General features: G+C 39.8%; 1 protein-coding gene across 4 annotated transcripts in view; it reads left to right on the plus strand.

The window, feature by feature from the left end:
- LOC115373960 (plectin-like) overlaps window positions 1–20,090 on the plus strand; it is a 154,933-nt gene that overhangs the window by 36,416 nt on the left and 98,427 nt on the right. The window contains exon 1 of one of the 4 annotated variants that reach the window (XM_030072631.1): window positions 19,910–19,957. The exons of the other annotated variants lie outside the window; for them this stretch is intronic. Within the exon in view, the coding sequence (XP_029928491.1) occupies window positions 19,933–19,957 (25 nt within the window). The 5' untranslated portion in view covers window positions 19,910–19,932. Of the gene's footprint in view, window positions 1–19,909; window positions 19,958–20,090 lie in introns of those variants that run through there. 4 annotated transcript variants of the gene reach the window in all.

Raw genomic sequence — 20,090 nt, forward strand, 5'->3', positions numbered from 1 at the left:
AAAGGAATGGATTTGAACAGACAGGTATACTTGCAGCAAATAGCTGGAAAAGTAATCTAGCTGGCATGCACTGTGGTAATAAAGCCATCATGGCCGTAGTGAAAGGTGGCTCTGAATGTCAGTGAGAAGTTGACAAAAGATTCCCAAAGCAGGCCTTAACAAATAAGCCTGAGCACTTTACGGGCTCTCGGGCTGCTAATAAACTCTTGTGTAGATAGACAGTATCCTGCTATAAGTCTGCTCTGGACTTACAAACTGCAGACAAGCAAAAGAGCTCCGACACAGGCTGGGCCAGCTTGACAAAGCCCTGCTCCTCATAACTCTCATTCCTCCCAGGTTCCAGTTATGAAACAGTGCTCGTGATGCAAAGGTTCATCCCCGTAACCTTGGCCAGCTCAAGAGTTAGTGTTTGACATTCTAAACTGTATTTGTTATGTAGCTGGATAAGCAGCTGCAGCCCCATGGCTTGTTTCATATCAGAAAGGCATTCAGAGGACAGTACCTGGATAATGCAAAACACAGGAAAAAAAAAAACATGACCTGATCTGTGGATGTTCTTGTGGATATTCTTTTGACAAAATTTTACAGTATTGTCTTTTACAGTTAATACAATAAATCCAGCCATTCCCTGTGGCTTTTGATGACTAATAGTACTAAATAATGAAATTATGTTTTCATTCAGTCATAATTTCCACCAAAAAAAAAAAAAAAGAAAAAGAAAAAAAAAATCCCAGCTCAGAAGGCATATTCAAATATGGAGTGATCCCGAAGAAAAATGACTGAAATCTGCTGCTAAACCTGCTTCTGGCAATAGTTCAGACGTACTGTAGCAAACTCATGGTTTTTATTGCATCCAGCAATTAAGCCCTGCTATTAGATTTCCATTCTTCCTGCCAGCCAAGGAATTTACTCTTGCAATTAGGAACATTATCTGTGATTTAATATTTAGCTGCAAGCCATGTTTTAATGTGCTGAGTGTTAGCAAATCTTCAGAGGCACTACAGTCATTAAATGACTGAGCAAACAAACATGAATCCTGTCGCCAAATAAAATACACAGATTGCTCATATCTTGATAAGCTAGAAATTTCCTCCTTTTGCTTCCCTGAAGTGCGTATTTAGATTTGACTAAAAAATACCTTCACCACTGTTAATTTTGTAGACTAAAATTGTATTTTTTTTAATTTTTTTTTTTTGCAGAATGAAAACAAGAAAATGTAACAAAAATGAACCTTTGTTATCAATAGTTTTCAAGGGGCACAAAGCTGCTGACCACTGGAGTATACAGATCTAATAGGAATATACCTCCAGCTAAAATTAGCTGACTGCTGCCTAAATATATCTTATAACATAGTATAGTATAGTAATATGTCACAACAGCCCATTTTTGGTAGGGAAACAAAGGACTGACATGTAGACAAACTGTACTTTTGATATCAAGTACAGTATAATAACAAAAACTAAGTTAGATAGAAAATACAGTTAACTTAGTACAAGAAGCAGTGTGCAAAGGTCACAAACACATGATTTAAAGAGGAAAATAAGGAGGAATCAAAAAGAAAAAAGATAACTGACTTTAAAGCTTGTTTTCATTCACACTGTACTTTTCATTGCCTAGAGCAAAATGAAAAGGAGCAAATTTCAAATGACTGTGACTGAAAATGAAATGAAAATGATTGTGATTAAAAATACAATGCGTTTCTGTCAAGTAATGACTAGAACAAAATCAAAATTGGTTGTCAAAATTAAAACCGAAATTCATTATCATTATCCTCACATCTTCCCACTATGTCATACTTTACCAAAAAGGTATCACACATTACTCGTTACTTTTTTAAGAAGTAATGCATTACATTACTCATTTACTCCCTGTGGAAGGTAATTTGTTACATTTTGTTTACTATAAAACGTCTCCTGAGATGCATTTTCACATATTTGCCAGTTAACAATATAACAGTTAATGATTCTACTGCAGAAACAGGCAGCATTTCCTTTACTATGTACAAGCATGGACAAGCCTGTTCATCTCTGCTTTGTCACCTGTTGAAAATCAAGCTTTGGTTGCTTGGTCAGGGTTTGGCATCTCTCAGTGTCAGCATCAGCCTGGCTCCAGGGGTCCTTGGCTGCTAGCCCTGTGTTAGCATGCTGCCTTGCAGGTGCTGGAGAGATCTGATGTTGTGTTTACAGCAGTGGACAGTTGTTTCTGGCCATGGCACAGTTTGCACTTTACTGTCACATTTTCCTCCAGTTGGAAGTCATGTGCATGCACCCCCCCACACAAATGTTGGAGACCACTCTGCCATTTTTGTCATCTCCCACACAACCTCTAGTCAAATTCACAAGAAGTCAGGTGATTGGTCCGTGAGCATGCATGAAAGGTATGTTTGATTATATTTTTCTATTCGCCCAAGTAGCGACATAATTGTTTGATTAGTAACTCTAACATGATTACTGAATTTAGGTACAGTAACCCATTACAGTACGGTGTTACTGACAAATTTATTTTGATTACAGTAAGTATGTTGCTCCCAACACTGCCTGTTACTAGCAGAGTGAAAAGAGCCCAGTGTCCTGTGGCACCTTAGGCTTGTTCACACTGCAGGCAAATCAGATTTGTTCCTCAAATCAGATCTTTAAGACAGACTGTCCACACTGTTATTTGGATTTGATCAGATCAGATTTGTGTGTCAAGACATCACCGATGCATCTGCATGGGTTGCTGCTGTAACAATGTAGCTGTCATTAACCACATGTGCTTGTGACGCGGCTTTCCAGTGCGGAAACAGGAAAAATGTACAGAAGCTTCCCCCCAAAGTGCCAGCAGTCCACAGACAGACACTCAACGTGCCAGTAGCAGCATGGATGCTACTCAGCTGCTCTGATGCACTCCTGGCACTCTGGATTTGACACCTTCATTGCATGTTGTGTTGCAAGTGACGCAAAAGACAGTTTGAAATCTGATTTGAGCGTCTGGACAGAGACACAGCTGTAGAAATCTGATTGGGAATGCACTTCAAACCACCTACAAATGTGGATTAGATCTTATTTGCAAAAAAACACATTTCATGTCGTCTTTGGCTGTCCCGACTTTCTAAAATCAATTTGGAAACAATCTGGATATGGCAAAACACAGATTTGGGGCGGCAGTCTGAAGAAGGCCTAATTGGCCACTGATCCAGAGGGTGTTCTCTGTCCTTTCTTGTTGTTAATATCTAATTTAGTGTAAACCTCAGGGGCTTCTGCCCTCTGTTGCAGGGTCTCACTGTCTCTAATGGGACATGTCATTGTGACAAAGAGTTGGGGCAGGAAAGGAGAGAGGGGCACCATTCCAAAGGGCCACTGATGTCAGCCAAAGCAAACAGTCAAACACTCACACACACAGAAACACACAGCTGGGTTCGCGCAATGATTGTTCTTTTGCTTTTGTGTAAATTTGGCATAGAAACGCATTTCCAAGAGCTCAAGGATGACAGCCACAGTCTCTTCCAAAAGCTGTACGCACTCTCACAATCATACACACACACACACACACACACACACACACACACACTGAAGTCTCCTTGATGCTGCAGAACAGCCAGACTTCCACTTTGTCCGCCGCCAAAAATGTGTCAGTCAATTCCTTCCGCTGTCCTTTATTACATACAGGGGACCATACAAGCGCCGAATCCAATAATGTCCCTGCAAGAAGGCCTTCTGCTGTCTGAGTTTAGAACATTAATGGATGTTCTGATTTTCCATCATTTGTTTTGTTTGATTTTCTTTAGTGGAGCGTAATCCACTTGCAATGGCTTTTGACCGCAGCTTCTGCTACTGGGTGCAGGCAGGGTTTCCTTCGCTGATGAGACTTGACCAGAGGTTGCGGTGAAATATGCTTACAATGTGTTTCCCTGTTCTCGGAAGGGAGTTTATGTATCTCAGAGCTCAACTAGTCAGTTCAAAGGATGCAATCTGTTGTCTTTGGATTAGGCAGAGATTATTTTAGGACAGAGAGCCAAGTCTTTTTCTCAGTGGAATTTCATTGTCGCACCAGAGAACTCAGGCCTTTTTCATCAAAAGGCCTGAATTCATGTTTTAACCGCATTATATTAGGCGCTCCCAAATTCTAGTGTGTCAGTTTCCACCGGTAGATAATTCATATGACATAGCCCAATCAAAAACTTGTTTTACCAGTGGACCCCCAAGATGATTTTTAGTTGTTACTCTACTGGAGATGGATAAATAAGACTGAAGACGGTGAAGCCTTCTGTTAGATCAGTCGGTGTTTTACTTTCAGCGACCTGACAGTTTGGTCAAATAACAGCAGAATTGAACCATGATTGTTTTTTTTTTTTTTTTTGCTTGGGATCCCCTGAAATCCCATAAGAACTCCTCATGGTAAGTTCTCAAACTAAGATGTAGCATACATAAATGAGTGTACAACCACTCCATTCTTTTGCAGCATGTGTGAAATGTGGTTTGTTCATTAGACTTGGCGAGCCACCCCAGAAGTGTCTAAGAGACTGCGGCGTTTTCATTTGGTCCTTGCACTGCCATGTCAAAATGCCTGTGGCAGTTTCCAGTGAAGTTATGACTCATGCTGGTTTTCACTGCAGTTCCATTGGAAGATTGACTCTCCCTTTCACATTCAAATTGTGGAAGAATTTGGGTAGCTAGTAAAACATGTAGCACAAGTTTCCTGTTTTTCTGATAAAGGTAAATGGCAAATTTTGGCAAATATTGTTTACTGTTAAACAAATTTACCATACAGTGGTGGAAAAAAAGTTTTCAGACACCCTTAAAATTTTACACAATCTCACAATCTCCAGTATTATTATGAAATATTTGTGGAAAAATCGTCTTTGTGTTTCAAAAGGTGTGGCTGCATTAGACAGATACAAACAAATACAAATTATATTTTTTTGTTTATTGTTTACAAGAAAAACTAACAAAACTAAATTCTTGACAGTTGAATCTTTATCTTCAGGCGTGTTTCCTGCGTTAGGTTCCTTGTTTTAGCCATTTTTGTGTCTGAAGAACTTTCAAATGTGCTGGCTTTGTATAGACACCAACCTTGGCAACAAAAATTGTGTCTTTTGATAAAAGAACAACCTTCATCACTGGTACCAAAATGACCCAATACTCCAAATTTCTTATGTATTTTTATGGAACCAATCAATCAAAGTTTTTAATGGCTTTTTTAGGATTTGTTTAGTATTTTGGCTGTGACTGTACTAAAAGAAATTGCACTTGATTCTTAATGCAATATTTCACAAATGCATGGGGTGTCCAAAAAATTTTTTCCACCACTGTATGTCCCCACCAAATATGCACAATCACTTTTTAAATTATATTGATAATGCAACAACAGTGCACTTTATAATGACACATTTTTATTAGTTATTCACAGATGTCTTTTCATTTAAATGCTATTACAATAAAAGAGATGTTCATGTTTTGTTGTTCTTGTGTCATAATGTGATCCAAGACAGTAAAAGGCTGGCTTGTGACATATCCACACCCATCAACCTGATGACAGTCACATGACAGTCACAATTTACATTGTGACTGTCATGGAAAAAAAAACATTTCAGCAACTGGCAAACATGTAATTAGCACCAAACTAGTTTGGATATGAGTTATTACAATTCTCAAGTTATTCATCAAGTTATGTCTTTCACATATTTGTGGTCCGTCTGTATAAGCAGCTGGGTTTTCACTGGAAGACTGTTTCTTTATGTGAGCACACACACACACACACACACACACACACACACACACACACACACACACACACACACACAGACATTCTGAACTTGCTTCTTTAAGTTTTCATTATTCTTGTGTGTATCTGTTTCATTTGCTTTGTTTCTGCAGAGAACCTGTTGACAAATCTGTTAAAAGTGCCCATAAATGTAACTGGACCTGACTCGCTTCTACTTTCTATTTTTCTGTGGCAGCCATTCTCTCAATCTCTCGCCCCACAGCCACTTTCTAATTTCATTCTCACAGTCTAGAATAGTGGATAGGTGATCTAAATCCTGATTGGCTGAAGAAGTGGAGTAGCTCTTTCACTTTGAAATTGGCTGAGTAATGGCAATTCATTTGCTTTGTGTTGCAGTGACTAGCTTAAGCATACCTTACGGCCAAAAGGCTGCTTTAGGTGAAAGAGGAGGAGGAGGAAGAGGAGGGGATGAGGGAGGAGTTTCCCACTGTTCCTGATTCCTGCACACACAGAATGTGTGTACGTGCATTGTGTATGTGTGCCTGAGTGTGTGTGTGTGTGTGTGTGCACATGGTGTATGACCGGGACCAAAACAGAGCAGCCTCCCGGCCAGCAGACCTGCACTGGGAGAGAGGAGAGGAAAGTGACCAGCAAGAGACAGACAAAGCCTAGACATTCCCTCAGACTTCAGATACAGGAATCCTCTTGGACTAGGCATTCTTTAACCACCACTTCGAGACAGGCAGAGTGTAGGAGCTTCATCAGCCACATTCAAAACTTACATCAATGTCATCATCTTCACAAGGAGGCCAGAGAGCCACGATGGACACCCCCAGGTCCATCCAAAACGAGATCACTTCTCTAAAAGGTATTTCCATGTTACAATATCAGTGTATAGCGACAGACATTGTCAGAATTTTAACTTAGAACTAACGTTATCGTACTTACTCTATTGTGTAAAATGCTGATGAGAGACAGACATACAGAACAACAGAACAACAGAGAGGGAGGCAGACAGACAGAAACAATGTGTTGTGTTATTGTGTCTCTGTAGGGAGGCAGGCTGGGAGGGGTGTCCGGCATTGGCATTGTGTGAAGAGCAGCGGAAGCTGTGTTACAATATCCCTGGCTAACACACTTTTGAGGACATTTGAAGACTGAGAAACAGTGTCTAGATAGAGAGGGAGTGTGGATACAACTAGTAGAATGAGCTCCTTTGACCGGTTATGCCTACTACCTTTGCACTGTTGATCCAGGAAAATGTCCAAACCCATGCCAACAGGTAAACACTGATGATGTAAAACATGCAGGCATTGCTGTCACTAGCGCTCAGACCTCACATTTCCCATGCAAACCCCACCATGCAAATCTGCACCAGCATCTCATTGCACCTTAAGTTAGTGGTTCCACTGTACCTAATGAATGGACAGCTCTACTCTTAACTCATCTGTAACTCTGCCACTATGTGACCTAGAGCTAGAGAGACATGAAGGTGTTGTAGAAGGTGTGGGAGGGATCAGCTGTAGAAAATGTTTCAGTCAATGGAGCACGGTCACCTCTGTTATACATGTAATTAGTTTCAACGCTTTTTTGTCTCCTTTGCTCTTTATGTCAGTCACTACATTATCTGCTGTCTTGTCGGCATCCTCTCAATATGTGACCTGTCAGGTTTTACCTTTTGAAACAAGTTCTTGGCTCGTGGTTTCTGTTGCCATGAGTGACAAGTCATGCGTGCAACAGGTGAATGTTAGTGTGACTACCTTGATGACTCTGGGTAAAAACTATGCAGATAAATGAAAGATAAAGTCTCATCAACTTGTCATAGGTGCAATCTGGATATTAATATTGGAGTGGTGCTCGGGTCACAAGGCCTTTGCTACAAACCAGCAGGCAGTCTTAGGTATACAGTGAAAGACATGCAGACAAATAGAGCAAGACAAATGTGGTGTGATGATGTAATGACTAACACGGCTCCCACCCTGAGAGGCAGGGCGGCAGCCAGAGTGGAATCAAAGGAGGGCGGTACCACTCGTGTTGATTTACTGTGTATATGAGCGCCATGCTGATCTAACACTCAGACTCCCTCACCACCCACCTCTGTTTTTCTACAGACTACTCAACCATGCTTATGAGACTGAGCACATCAGTACAAAAAGTCTCTAAGGTCAGAGAGGAAGACTGATGTTCTGAATGTTTATCAGTCAAATCAATTAGCTCTTTGAAATGCTTGGAAAGGTTTTATATCACCCTCTTTAACAACTTTTATTCTTTGACCAAAAAATGGTAATTACGAATTTTTTAAATAATTAAAAAAATATATATTTTAAACAAATGTTTGGTGTAATTTAAAAAGTTTTTGCTAATTTACTGGTCATTTCTTGCTGATTTGCTCATCCTTTTCCCACATTTGTCTATGTTTTTGAAAGAAATCAAGTGAATTTGCTCAGATTTCAAAGTCAAAATGGATTTAAACACAAGAAATCTGATGTCAGTCCATCACTGATATTTTTAAGTATATAATTTAAATGATTATAAATATAATTTCTTGCAATTTAATTAGTTGCAATTGTAATCTTTTCTTGTAATTCTTTCTTTGTAATTTTTGCTTTGCTTTTTTGTGCTTTTTTGGTATTTCTTTGCTCATTTTCTCACGCCCCATTACATTTTTACTAATTAGCTAATTGCATTTTTCCTGGGAAATAAAGTGAATTTGCTCAAGTTTAGAAAATATGAGGTCGGATGGGGGTGCGTGGGTGTGGTTGCTTAAAATCTTAAAATGGAAATGTTTGACATCTTAAGTACTAAACACTCATTGATTTGGTGTTCCAGCAGTGCAGTTCCCAGAAATCAGTTGCCAATCAATTGTACAGTACTTTGAAATAATTTCCTTGGATTTTTGCTGATTAAATTCAAAAAACATTAAAAGGTCAGAGAGAAGCGTTTAATTCCAAGCTGAGAATGTAGACTTTAATGATTTGGCTGCACGTTGAATCTCTGTTGTGTTACATCCATCACAGAACACAGGTTCACCAGGGTTTCAGAATAAATCACAGTAACTACGACAATGCCGATGTCGCTCCCGTCACGTCTCTCTGTAGACAGTATGTGTGAGTCTTCACACAGTCACACTAATAGGAAAACATTTATTGGGTCTCGCTGCTGTGCAACATTTGAACAAAGACCTCAGTGACTTATATGGAGGGCATCTGGGTGTGTGATGCCCATATATATATAGTGTCATGGTAGTATATACATAATGTCGTGGTAGTATATATATAATGTCATGGTAGTATGTATATAGTGTCGCTGTAGAATATATATAGTGTCATGGTAACTTGAACACAACAGTTCAGAGGAACAAGAAAGCTGATGTGACAGGGATTGTCATTTGCAGTGGACATCCGAACTCTATACGAATGGCTTGCAACTAGTGAATCATAAATCAAATCTGAAAAAATGTTGATAAAAAAGCAATTTATTTCTTAAAAGTGTGGAAAACAAACATCTATTTTGAAAAAAAAAAAAAAAAAAAAAAAAACATTTTCTCTTTATTGTCCCATTGTTGTTAATGTTACCTATTAATGTATTACTGCTGTCAAGAACAAAGCTTTAGAGGCTTGGATTACTCTCTATATAGTTTTGCATTTGTTTTTTATTGGGGTTGAAGCCTTTATTGTTCTTTCATGGTTATTTTGTGTTTAAAAAGTGCATGAAAGCATTGAGGATTACTGCACTTTTCATTTTGCAAAATAAAACCCCATGACGTACGTTGTGAGTATGTGTGGACTGTGACTTAATATGTAAGAACAAGTGTTATCACTGCAGCTGGACCATGTGAGAACCGCTGTTTGCATCACAGTGGTTCGGGCCTGGTCATGTCCTGTACGAGAGCAAATGGAGAATGTGTTGCTGGGAAGAAGCCTGATGTGTTTGTGATTGATGTGATCTCTCCAGCAGCCTCTCTCTCTCTGTGCCTGCCTCTCTGTCTCTGTCTCAGCTTGAGATCGATTTCAGTCTCGACTGCACTTCCTGAGGGGAGGTCTGCAGCCATATAAATTCCCCTCGGCCTCGGCCTGTTCTATCTTATTAGAGATAACCACAGAAAGTTACTGTGTGCATTATGATTACAGGCACTGCATCCTGCTGCATCCCTGCACCGGCTGTATGGCAGATGCAGCTGGATGCAGCTGGCATGTGTATAAGGAGGAAAGGTAGAGCCACTTTGTTTTGTTGTGGGTGTGGATTTGATAGATTCTATGTTTCCCTGTGGATGAATCTTGCAAGAGAGAGAGAGGTGATGGATTTCACACCATAATACATGGGGATATGTAATTTGGGACGTGACACTTGAAAACTGTCTTTCTCATTTTGCTGTTATTGTGGCTGCCTCTGCCGCTACTGCCGCCACAGTATACTATCAAAGAAGACTATTATTATGATTACTATATATTATTTTATTGTTATTATTATCATTATTATTATAATAATAATTAACACTCTCACTTTTCCTTTCTCCCCCTCCTCTCTCTCTCTCCTTTTCTCACTTTCATTCACTCCCCCCCTCCCCTTTTCCCACAATCATATTGCTTAGTTGCTCTCTATGTTTACTATCTTTTTCATTGTAATATGATGTCATTGCTGTTGTTTGTCATTATTTTTGCTTGTTTGTTTGTCTATCTGCTTGATTTGTCTTTTATTTATTTATTTTTTCTCCTTTCCACTATGTCTCGTTAACAGTATCACCAATAAAAAAACAAAAAAACCAACAAAACAAAACAAAAAAAAAAAACTGTCTTTCTCGACTTGTAACTGCAATGCCTTACACTTTAAGGAAGTAATCATTGAAACCCTCATTTGAAATATTTCATTTTAAATTTATCAATCTTTGGTGCTGAGTGTTCGTTGCTGTGGTGTTTCTGCGCTGCTCAGAGATTACCTGTCAATCTCGGTTTCCAGTACTGTGTTGTATTTTTCTTTGATTTTCTGTTGAAGCAGTTTGAGTTTCTGTTGGCACTTGACTTAAGATCAGAAGGATATTTATTGTTATGGCCCATTTTGCCCAGAATGCATATCAGAGCTATGGCAAACAAATGAGGGCCTGGAAGGGAGTGTGACTTTTGAGTTCTGTGTTGTCTGTCGCTTTCCAGAGGTGTGGCACTTGAAGCACCCACAGGGGTCAGAATCAGAATCAGAATCAGAATCGGAATCAGCTTTATTGGCCAAGTACGCGTTCACATACAAGGAATTTGATTCTGGTAAACTTTAAACTCTCAGTGCAAATAGAAAAAGTGAACAGTGCAAACTGACATAAATGAAATACAAAATAGAAAGCAGCAGGGGCGAGAAAGAAATAAACAAGTAGACAAACAACCACTATATAACAACCATGTACATGATGATGTGCTGTGTGCACATTAGTGACATGAAGAAAATATTTGCACTTAGTTACCAAGAAATAACAGGATATACTTTCCTTGATTCTTGACCCATTAGCATTGAAAGAATTGCAAAAAATATATTTGGAAAAGGGCAAAATGCCTCTGCCAGTATTATCTCATTGTTACCACCAGGCTGATCTCCCAGGCAAACATGCAGTTCTCCATCATGACCGTGGATAGAGCAGTGATCAGTTGTATCCAGAGGTATTTATTTCACAGATTTTATTTATTTTCATTATTATTGGTGTGTATTATTGTGTTGTAAATGTCATTAACAAAAATATTGATAACATTGCAATCTCAGAACCCATCAGACCGTTTACCTGCATTAAACCACTCAGACCACAGACAACAACCAAGTAGACTACAACAGAAATGGAAGTGGAAACTGGAACGTCTCCAATACCAAAATTTTGTTCCTTGCCGGTGGACTTTTTATACTAATTAATAATAGTAACATAATTAATAGTGTATGTATATTAGTAAATGTGGATTGGACAAATGCACATTTGAAAAATCCACATTTGAAAAAGAAAATAAATAGGTCTACTGGACTAAAAGACACACATATAGCCTAAAGTAAATACGCCCTAATGCATTATTTTGGTTGTAAAATACTGGATCCTCGTCGTATTGCCAACCAAATGTTTCTAGGGAGGGGGCAGGCTCAGCCCTGGCTGCTCTAGTTTTACTCCAAACAAACAGGAAACATAAAACACATCACCTCCTGTGCACAAGAGGGATTTTCCAGGAAAAAGCTACCAGACACCCAGCAAATGCAAAAGCTTGAATCACTGTTTTATTATACAGTATTAGTCAGCAACAAAGAGCAGCAGAAGAGGGATATCAAAGTGTCAATAATTATTCTACAAGTAATCCCCGCTAAGTAACATGCACTGTAGCTGCAGAGAGATCAATAACTACTTATTTCCTCACTGATTAAGGATAGGTAATAAGTACTCTGCGGCCAGGGTGCTGTTATGATCTAAATTAATTTACTGTAGCATCCATGTCCATTAAACTGGTCAGAACTGCAATGCAGCAGTGAGGGACAGGGTGAGGTTCTGTCATGCTTACAGCTTTCCCTTTCCCTCTGTTGTCCAAAGGAAACTTCCCTGATCTTGCAGGAAATGTTCTTAGCAAATGTGTTACTAACACATTCCAGTGTGTGTGGTGAAATGGAAATCCAACCTAAATGTTTGCAAATCAGCCTTCTGAAATTCTAAACCTCCTCTAGCTACATCTATTCACCGATTAAACATTTATTTTATTAACAGACATAGGCTTTGTGCCTCAAGTAAGCCCTCGTTCTGGGTCTAATGAGGGCTGAAACGGGTTTCCACACAGACACAGTCATTCAGTCATCTACACATACCACACTAATAAGAGCAGGAGGGAATTCCCTGGCCTGAGTGTTGTGCAGGGAATTACTCCACATGCAGACCCCTGCCTCTCTTCCTGCCTTCATTTTCCTGTTTCTGGGCACGGGCCAAGGAATTCGATCAGGTCAGCCGCTGGCCTGGCCGACTGTAGCCCTGTTTCCGACCTGTGGAACACAGTTTGGCAGCCCAGGTTTCCCTCTGTCACACTTTTCTGCACCTCAGTTTCCTGACTGGAACAGGCAGTAGCAAAGGTGACATTGTACACTGTTTGTCAAGACTGATGCATAGACCACAAAAGGTTACTTGTGACTTAATGCAGCTCTTTCTGGTTTCGGTTTAATTGTGTGGTTGGAGTGGAGACCATTTTAATGTATATTGCTGCCATGGTACATTAGCCATTTAAAGTTAGCTAACATTTGTCTTTTTCTAAAAGTTGGGTTAAACTATGAAAGTTTGTAGTATTTAGGAGATTTTATTTAGCAAAAGGTGTGTTTGATGATGCTGACCAGCTAGGTTTGCTTGCAAGCGGTTGCAAGCAAAGTGCAGTCTTGCATGTTATACTAACCTTGTGTAAGACAGATTCAAATGCAAACAGTTCCTTATTAAGTTTTGTTTTCAGGCCATAGCCACAGTACAACATATTTTCCCGCACACTGTACACCCCTACAGACTTGTTATCATAGCAAACAGGTGTAATCGACATTTTATCCTGTATCAGCCAAATGACTACAGCAAACAGAGGAATGTCTGTTCTGCTCCATTTATGTTCTGCAGGTAAACCAAGTGTAGGTCAGCCACATGGGTTGGGCTGAGCAGGAGAGTAGTAGTAGAAAGTAGAATCCCAGAGTATCTGATGAGTGAATGGCAGTAAACACTCACACAGGGAGGTTACTTGTGACTTAATGCAGCTCTTTCTGTTTTCGGTTTAATTGTGTGTGATGTTTGGAGTGGGATTTGCCCCAGTCTGGCCAGTGGCAGTCCTTGCATGACAAGCAGGGTTACTTGAAATGGCTCAGTGCTCTCTGGACTGCGGCTCTTTCAGAATCATGACCTAGTTTCTGTGTTTTTAGGATCTGTGGCACAAACATGTCGCTCCATAACCTTTTGTTTCCCTGCCTCCTTTATTATGCTCATGTTTAGCCCAAATGGAATGCAGTGCACAAGGTGTTTGAAGCAGCATATTCTCATAAACACATGTTGCTTGACCAGCGTATATAGCTCTGAGTCAGCTCTCTTTGATGTGTCCCTCTGGCCTGCCGTCACGGTGCATTCATGTGAATGAAGAGCAGTGCCAATGACAAACTGGCCGCTCACATTATCACCAGTTTGCTGATTACAGAGCACACTGTTTGCATTTGAGCATGAGATAGCTCCAGAGCTCCTGTTGCTGCCAGACATGGGGAGGCGCCACAGTATGGGATAATGATGCATGGATACTCATTTGAAAACTGTGAGAGATAGCACCTCCACTGGGTGTGTTCACCTTGCACTGTGGCCTTTTATGGTGGTATGGTGTGTGTGTGTGTGTGTGTGTGTGTGTGTGTGTGTGTGTGTGTGTGTTGTCTTTTATTATCTAAAATGTCAAATTTACATGTCATTTTAGATACACCGAAATTTACATCAAATTTACATTTGGGCTATTCACAAAAAAATAAACATCCAAACAAAGATGAAGCATAACAGAAAATACATATTTTTGAAAAGAAAAATCATGAGAAAAATCACCATGTAGATTAAACAAAACAAATCAACCAATTCATTAGACACAGATTTAAATTCACTGAAAGTCAGCAATGAATATAATACAAATATTTAAAGATTAAACATAAACTTGCTCCTTAATACACAATTTAAATTACACCTATGTATGAAAAAAATCATAAAAATCCAATGGCTAAATAAATATGCATCCTTTTAAAACACTGATTCATAAATATTCCACACAGAAATCCTTTACCACTCAAAATGTGACATATTTCTTCTAGCCCAAATAGGCCAATATCTTGCATGACTTGAAGTTTTACATTACATCATGTAAATGAAACAAAAAATATTTTGCACATATTCATGTATCCAATTCCTGATTATCATATATTTCAATTTTGCAAAAAAAGTCCGTTGAACGTTTGCACTGTAAGAACATAAACACAAAAGTCCCTAGTTCTTTACCGCACACATCACATTGTCTTTTTATATTCCTGTTCATTTGATGGAACACAATATTTGTATACAGTATATTCTATTATGCCTCAATTTAAAATCCAAATTGTCTATTACATGTCAGATTCAAGGTAATCCTTATTTGTGTTGTGTGAGAGAGACAGACAGATGTGCTCAGTGTCTGTGCTTCTGGGTGCACGTGGGAGCATGTTTGCCATGCGAATGTTGAGAATGGTGTTCGTACATTTTCTACAGTGCAGTGTTATTTTCCATCCAGTCATCTCTCCAGACCCTGCTGTTAACTCTTGGCTCATCAGACAAACACTAAGGCGTGAGGGAACATTTCAGGTTCAAACCACATGCCATTTCAGTCAAAGGTAAGGGGATGTTGGTGTCTGTCCCTGCTGGCTCCATTTCTATTGGTTTTCTTTTCATCTTTTTTTTAAGAATATAAACATCATTTGAAGTGATTTTTCCCTGTTTTTTTTTTTTAACTGTGATTTTACAAATGTCTCAAAACACCTTTTGTGTTGGCGTATTGATGTTAAAATGTTCTACAGAGCACCTCTAAACTCAGCTATCAACACCTCCACAAGTTCTCGAGGCCTTTTTTTCTTATATTGCCTCTTTATTTTTGCAACAAACAGTCTCTTTCAGCCACTCTGTGAATGAGACCGTATTTTGACACTGTGCTGGCATTTCTCTGTTAACTTGTAGAGGAAGTGGTTCTTTTAAGTGCTGTTAAATCAGAGCCACGTCTCACTTCTCAGATTCTGCTCCAATAATTGAAGAAACAGAGGCATCAAAGACAGGAAGGAAACGCTGCAAGATGCTTTTTGAAGGCTCAGGATATTGAAGTTGCTTTAATAGGAGCCGTTGATATTACATGAAACACCAGTACAATATGCCATTTGCCCTGTCAAAGGCTACTGCGCAGCCATGCTCCCTTGTGTGAGGGGATATGTTTGCTTTTTTGGTATGAGCCTGGATAAAATGTATTAAATCCAACTTGGGGACAGTTCTGAAGCAAGACATGATGTTACTCTAGCCAAAAAGATTTTGTTTCCATCAGAGATAACAAGCTGCCAGAAATGTAAACTGTTCCAGAAAATCTGAAGTCAGAGGAATGGAATGAGACTTGAAGGTTAATTGGAGTCGCAAGAAACATGGGATGAGTTTTTGGGGAGGACACATTTATGATTACCAACTGTTGCTGCTTTGGTCTTTGAACTTGACAGAATGAATAGCATCAGACTCCTGAACGTATGAGGAACTCCCCTTGTACAGGGTGGGCGTGTGTGCGCTTCCCAGAATTAGAATCCAACCATGGGAAAACCAAACCAGTGTTTAATTTTCCCATGGGTGGCTGGTGGCAGATAATCAGTACCAAAACACAGATCTTGATTTTAGATGTTAAAACAGATGGGAAATGACTCACTGACCAATCCACTGACATAGTCCCTTGTTCATTGCTGATATCTTTAGAATGCCTGAATCAAACAAGCAGTGACCATGGTGCCACCTGAAGTGCATACCACAATGACAACAAGGGTGGGTGTGTCTTATTCTACAGGGGAAGATGGAGATGATGGAGAAATCAAAGAACGTGCAGTGCTTTCAATTTGGACGTCTCCTGAAATTTGTGAAAAGATGGAAATACCAGAAAAAGTAAATTGTATCTTGAAATTGCTGAAGAGTTGACTGGGTTTGTTAGAACCCTTGAGCTTGTGTCCGAATCACAGTGGCTCAGACTAATCAGTGTCCTGCTGGAAGCTACAGGTGGTTTATGTGTGACCATAGCCAGAAGTGACAAGATGGCAGCTCCTAAAGAAGTTAGTACAGTTAGGTTAGATGGTGCTATGGCATCAGAACTGGAGTGTATTTCTTCATTGAATATTCATTGAATTCATAGGGGGCTACCCGCTAAGTTCCTTAGACTGCAGCTTGTTGTTTCCTCTTCGTCTCTCTCCTACTACATCATATGGTTTGTCTATCTGATCTGTTGAAGGTAGCCTGTGATGGACAGATGGTTCATTCAATCTCCGGCCACTTATTGTCTAAAAGTGCCTACCTTTTCCCACACAGTTTTCAATGACGACTTCTCAGATGGTTCTGCATAACAAACCATCTGGTGTGTGAGGCCAGTGCAAATGTGGGTAAGTTCAAAAACCAGAATGTTTTGGTAGAAAAGAAGTATGAGACACTGCGACTTGAGGCTTGGGGACTTTTTGGCCTGCAGTTGGTCATCAGATCTGATCCTCGAGTATCTGTTTAAATGACTGTGAAGCTTAGGGCACTGTTGGCCTGATGGTGGCTCCGTGAGGGGGCAACCTGGATTATATCCAAAATGCATCATTCATTATCAAACTTTAGAGCAACAGAACACTAACCAGCAGAGTGAACTTTCTCTCCAGAAAAAGCAAGCCTCACCAACAATAGTTGAACCTCCTCACCAACTTCACCCCACTACACTAAAAGGACATTTAGATCCTTGGAGTGTGTTGTTCAGTGATATTATATGATTTCTAGATATTGAAGATGTCACAATTCAAATAATTATTTCTTGCTGCCATTTAGGATCACCATTGTGTAATGTTACCAAATGCAGCTTTACAAGACAGAGAGATCACACGGTTGACAGGAATGAATCACTGCCCTCAGATCCTGTCAGTGGCTATCAGAAAGTCTGGCCTTCTATCTGATTGATGAGTATCTCTAAAGAGAGACATAACATTAAGCTTGGTGTGGGAGGACAATGAATCATATGAGATAGTCGTGGTCAGCTGGTTTCTTGGTGGTCTATTTTAGAAGATAAGACAGCACAATGGTTTGTGTGACTTTTGTTACTGTCGACTCAGGGAATAGGTCTTCTATCCTTCCCTCCCGTTGGCGTTACAGCTGTTGTTCAGTGACCCTGGATGAACCATTCAGAATATCCTTTGCCAAATAGTGTTATACAACATTTGCACATTCCCAACTTGGCAGATCTGCATTGTTTGTCTGATTCTCTCCATATGGATTTCAGATGTGCATGCTGGTTTCACACCCACGTCCACAACACGGCAATTACTCCTCGATCCAGGACTTTCCTGTGACATGGTTATCCCTGCAAGGAAATGCATCACGGGTAGTTTCCCTTCACTGTTGTTGAGCTATTTGTAGTGATGGAGAGGCCCAGGGGAAAGACCGTACAGTATAGATAGGCTGATCCCTCCACAGCTGCTGTTTGAGTTAGTGTCTCCCTGGTGGTAAATATGACCCAACAGAAGCCAAGGGAAAACAAATTCTCCTGCCTGCATTATTCAAGTCCTCTTATCTACTGTCAAGAGGTGAATGATGTATGCACTTGTCCATTTATCTTTATGGATGTGCCTGGATCCTGTTTCTGAATTGGTGAGCCAATTGCTAACTTTTTACGCTGCAGATTGCATTTCGATAGAAGAAATCATATTTTTGATATCAGCTGTCAAAGGGATTATACAGACTTGTCGTGATAGTGATATTTATGTTTTTTGGTGGATGTGCATTGTTGATTTTTTCCAAAGATAGAGACTCAATCCAGGGGTAGATTAGTGGGCTGATCAGTCAAAAGTTTATATATAGATAGATAAACAGATATACCATACCATACCGTAAAGTACCTCAAAATTACAGAGAAATTCTTCAAATATTGCCAACAGAGTGACTGTAACATTTCTCAAAAAATTAAACAAAACAAAACAAAACAAGTAGCATTGTAACAAAAGTACCCCAAAATTGGTGAAATGTTACATGAAGATTAACTAACTAAATTAATTAGATAAAGTTAGTTAAATAAATAAAAATAAAAGGAACTAGACTTCATTTTCTTAAGAGGGTAAAATAAAACCTTTCAAAATGAAGGGTTTTATTAAAGGCTCCTGGGTTTCGAAGGGTTAATGTCCCACAAAAAAATAATAGTTTGAACCACTAAACAAAAGGAGAATAGAGAGGAACATCACTGACATTTAAAAAAATCTCCCATCACGTCTTTATAATGATCAAATTCATGGTTGTCACTCAGAGTTGGAGGCCTTTCCTTGGGCTTCACTCACAGCAAATGAGCTCTTAGCTTGATATCTGTCAGCTGGAATAATGTGTGTGCTGCAGTGCCAGCATTTCAGAATACGTGTTAATCATTAACCCTTTTCACATTGTGGACTTCAGTTAGTTAAGCACCTCCTTGCCAGTCCACCTGTTACACCACACCACTGTATGGCTGCAGCTGTCCTTGTAGACCGCATGCAGGATATATTGAATTGTTGATGCAGGATCTGCAACACATTCAGCTCCAAGACGAGTTGTTACATACTGTTACATGCTCCTGTGAAAACTAGATAGATGGCCAGGTGGAACATACACACTATACTCCTCTCTTTGACATACAGGCCCTCTTTTTACAGTTTATATTTATCTTCCACTCATTCCCATCTCGCCCTCTGAAGGCTTGGCATAAAGCCATGTCACTGAGCCTATGTGGCACTGTGCCAGTGCATTTAAATGCTGCAGCCCCTACCTTTGTATGAGTCACTAGTAAGTGTCACCTCTGTGCCTTTGATCAGAAAGTTGTCTGCCTCTGATTCTGTTTCTTTGCTCCTCTGCAGTTCCAGAGGGGAACATACAGTTCTATGTACCATATCACTATGCATGGCCTAGAAGGTGAAAACTGCTATGCGACTTATTGTGTTTATCACCCTCAGTTGTATGAAAATAACATCTTTGCCATAGTATGAGTACAACAATTTGAAACAAAAACAAAAAAAAAACTTTTTTTTTAAAAAAACAATTTTATCGTATTAGTGGGAAGATGGAGTGCTTACATCATATTTAATTTTTAATCTCTCACTGATGTTCTTTCTTCTCTTTCAACTTTGTATCCTTGTTTGCCTTTGTTGCGGCTCTGAAATTTTAGCTCTTTTTCAAACACTTGAGCGCTACACACACCCTCACACACATACACACACAGAGGTATTATTATAGAGGGCGGCTCTGACCTGTGAAGGTGGGGGAGAGACTCCCTTTCTGTTGATCTGCACAGTGTGACGTGTTTGAAAAGAGACAGGAAAAAGACCACAGATAGTGAAAGAAGAGCAGAGATCCGCCTTCACAAAGTGAGATCAAAAAGAAGAAGAGAGAGGTAGACAAAGTTGGTTGTGAAGGAAAACTCCTGCTGTCGCTGCCGAAGCTGTAGCTGTTCCAAAGGTCTCTGGAAGTTACCTTACCTGCTCAGCATGAACTCCTACTACTCGAGCAAAGGTAAGACAGAGTGTCGGGCATAACTGAGGAAAAGTGAGGCTGAAAGCTGAGAAAGGAGACAGGTAGAAGAAGCCAAAAGGTAAAGTGATACAGGTGGAGAGCAGAGAGAGAGAGAGAGAGGGAGAGAGAGAGA

Source organism: Myripristis murdjan, chromosome 16, assembly GCF_902150065.1.
Source record: "Myripristis murdjan chromosome 16, fMyrMur1.1, whole genome shotgun sequence".
Taxonomy (NCBI): Eukaryota; Metazoa; Chordata; class Actinopteri; order Holocentriformes; family Holocentridae; genus Myripristis; species Myripristis murdjan.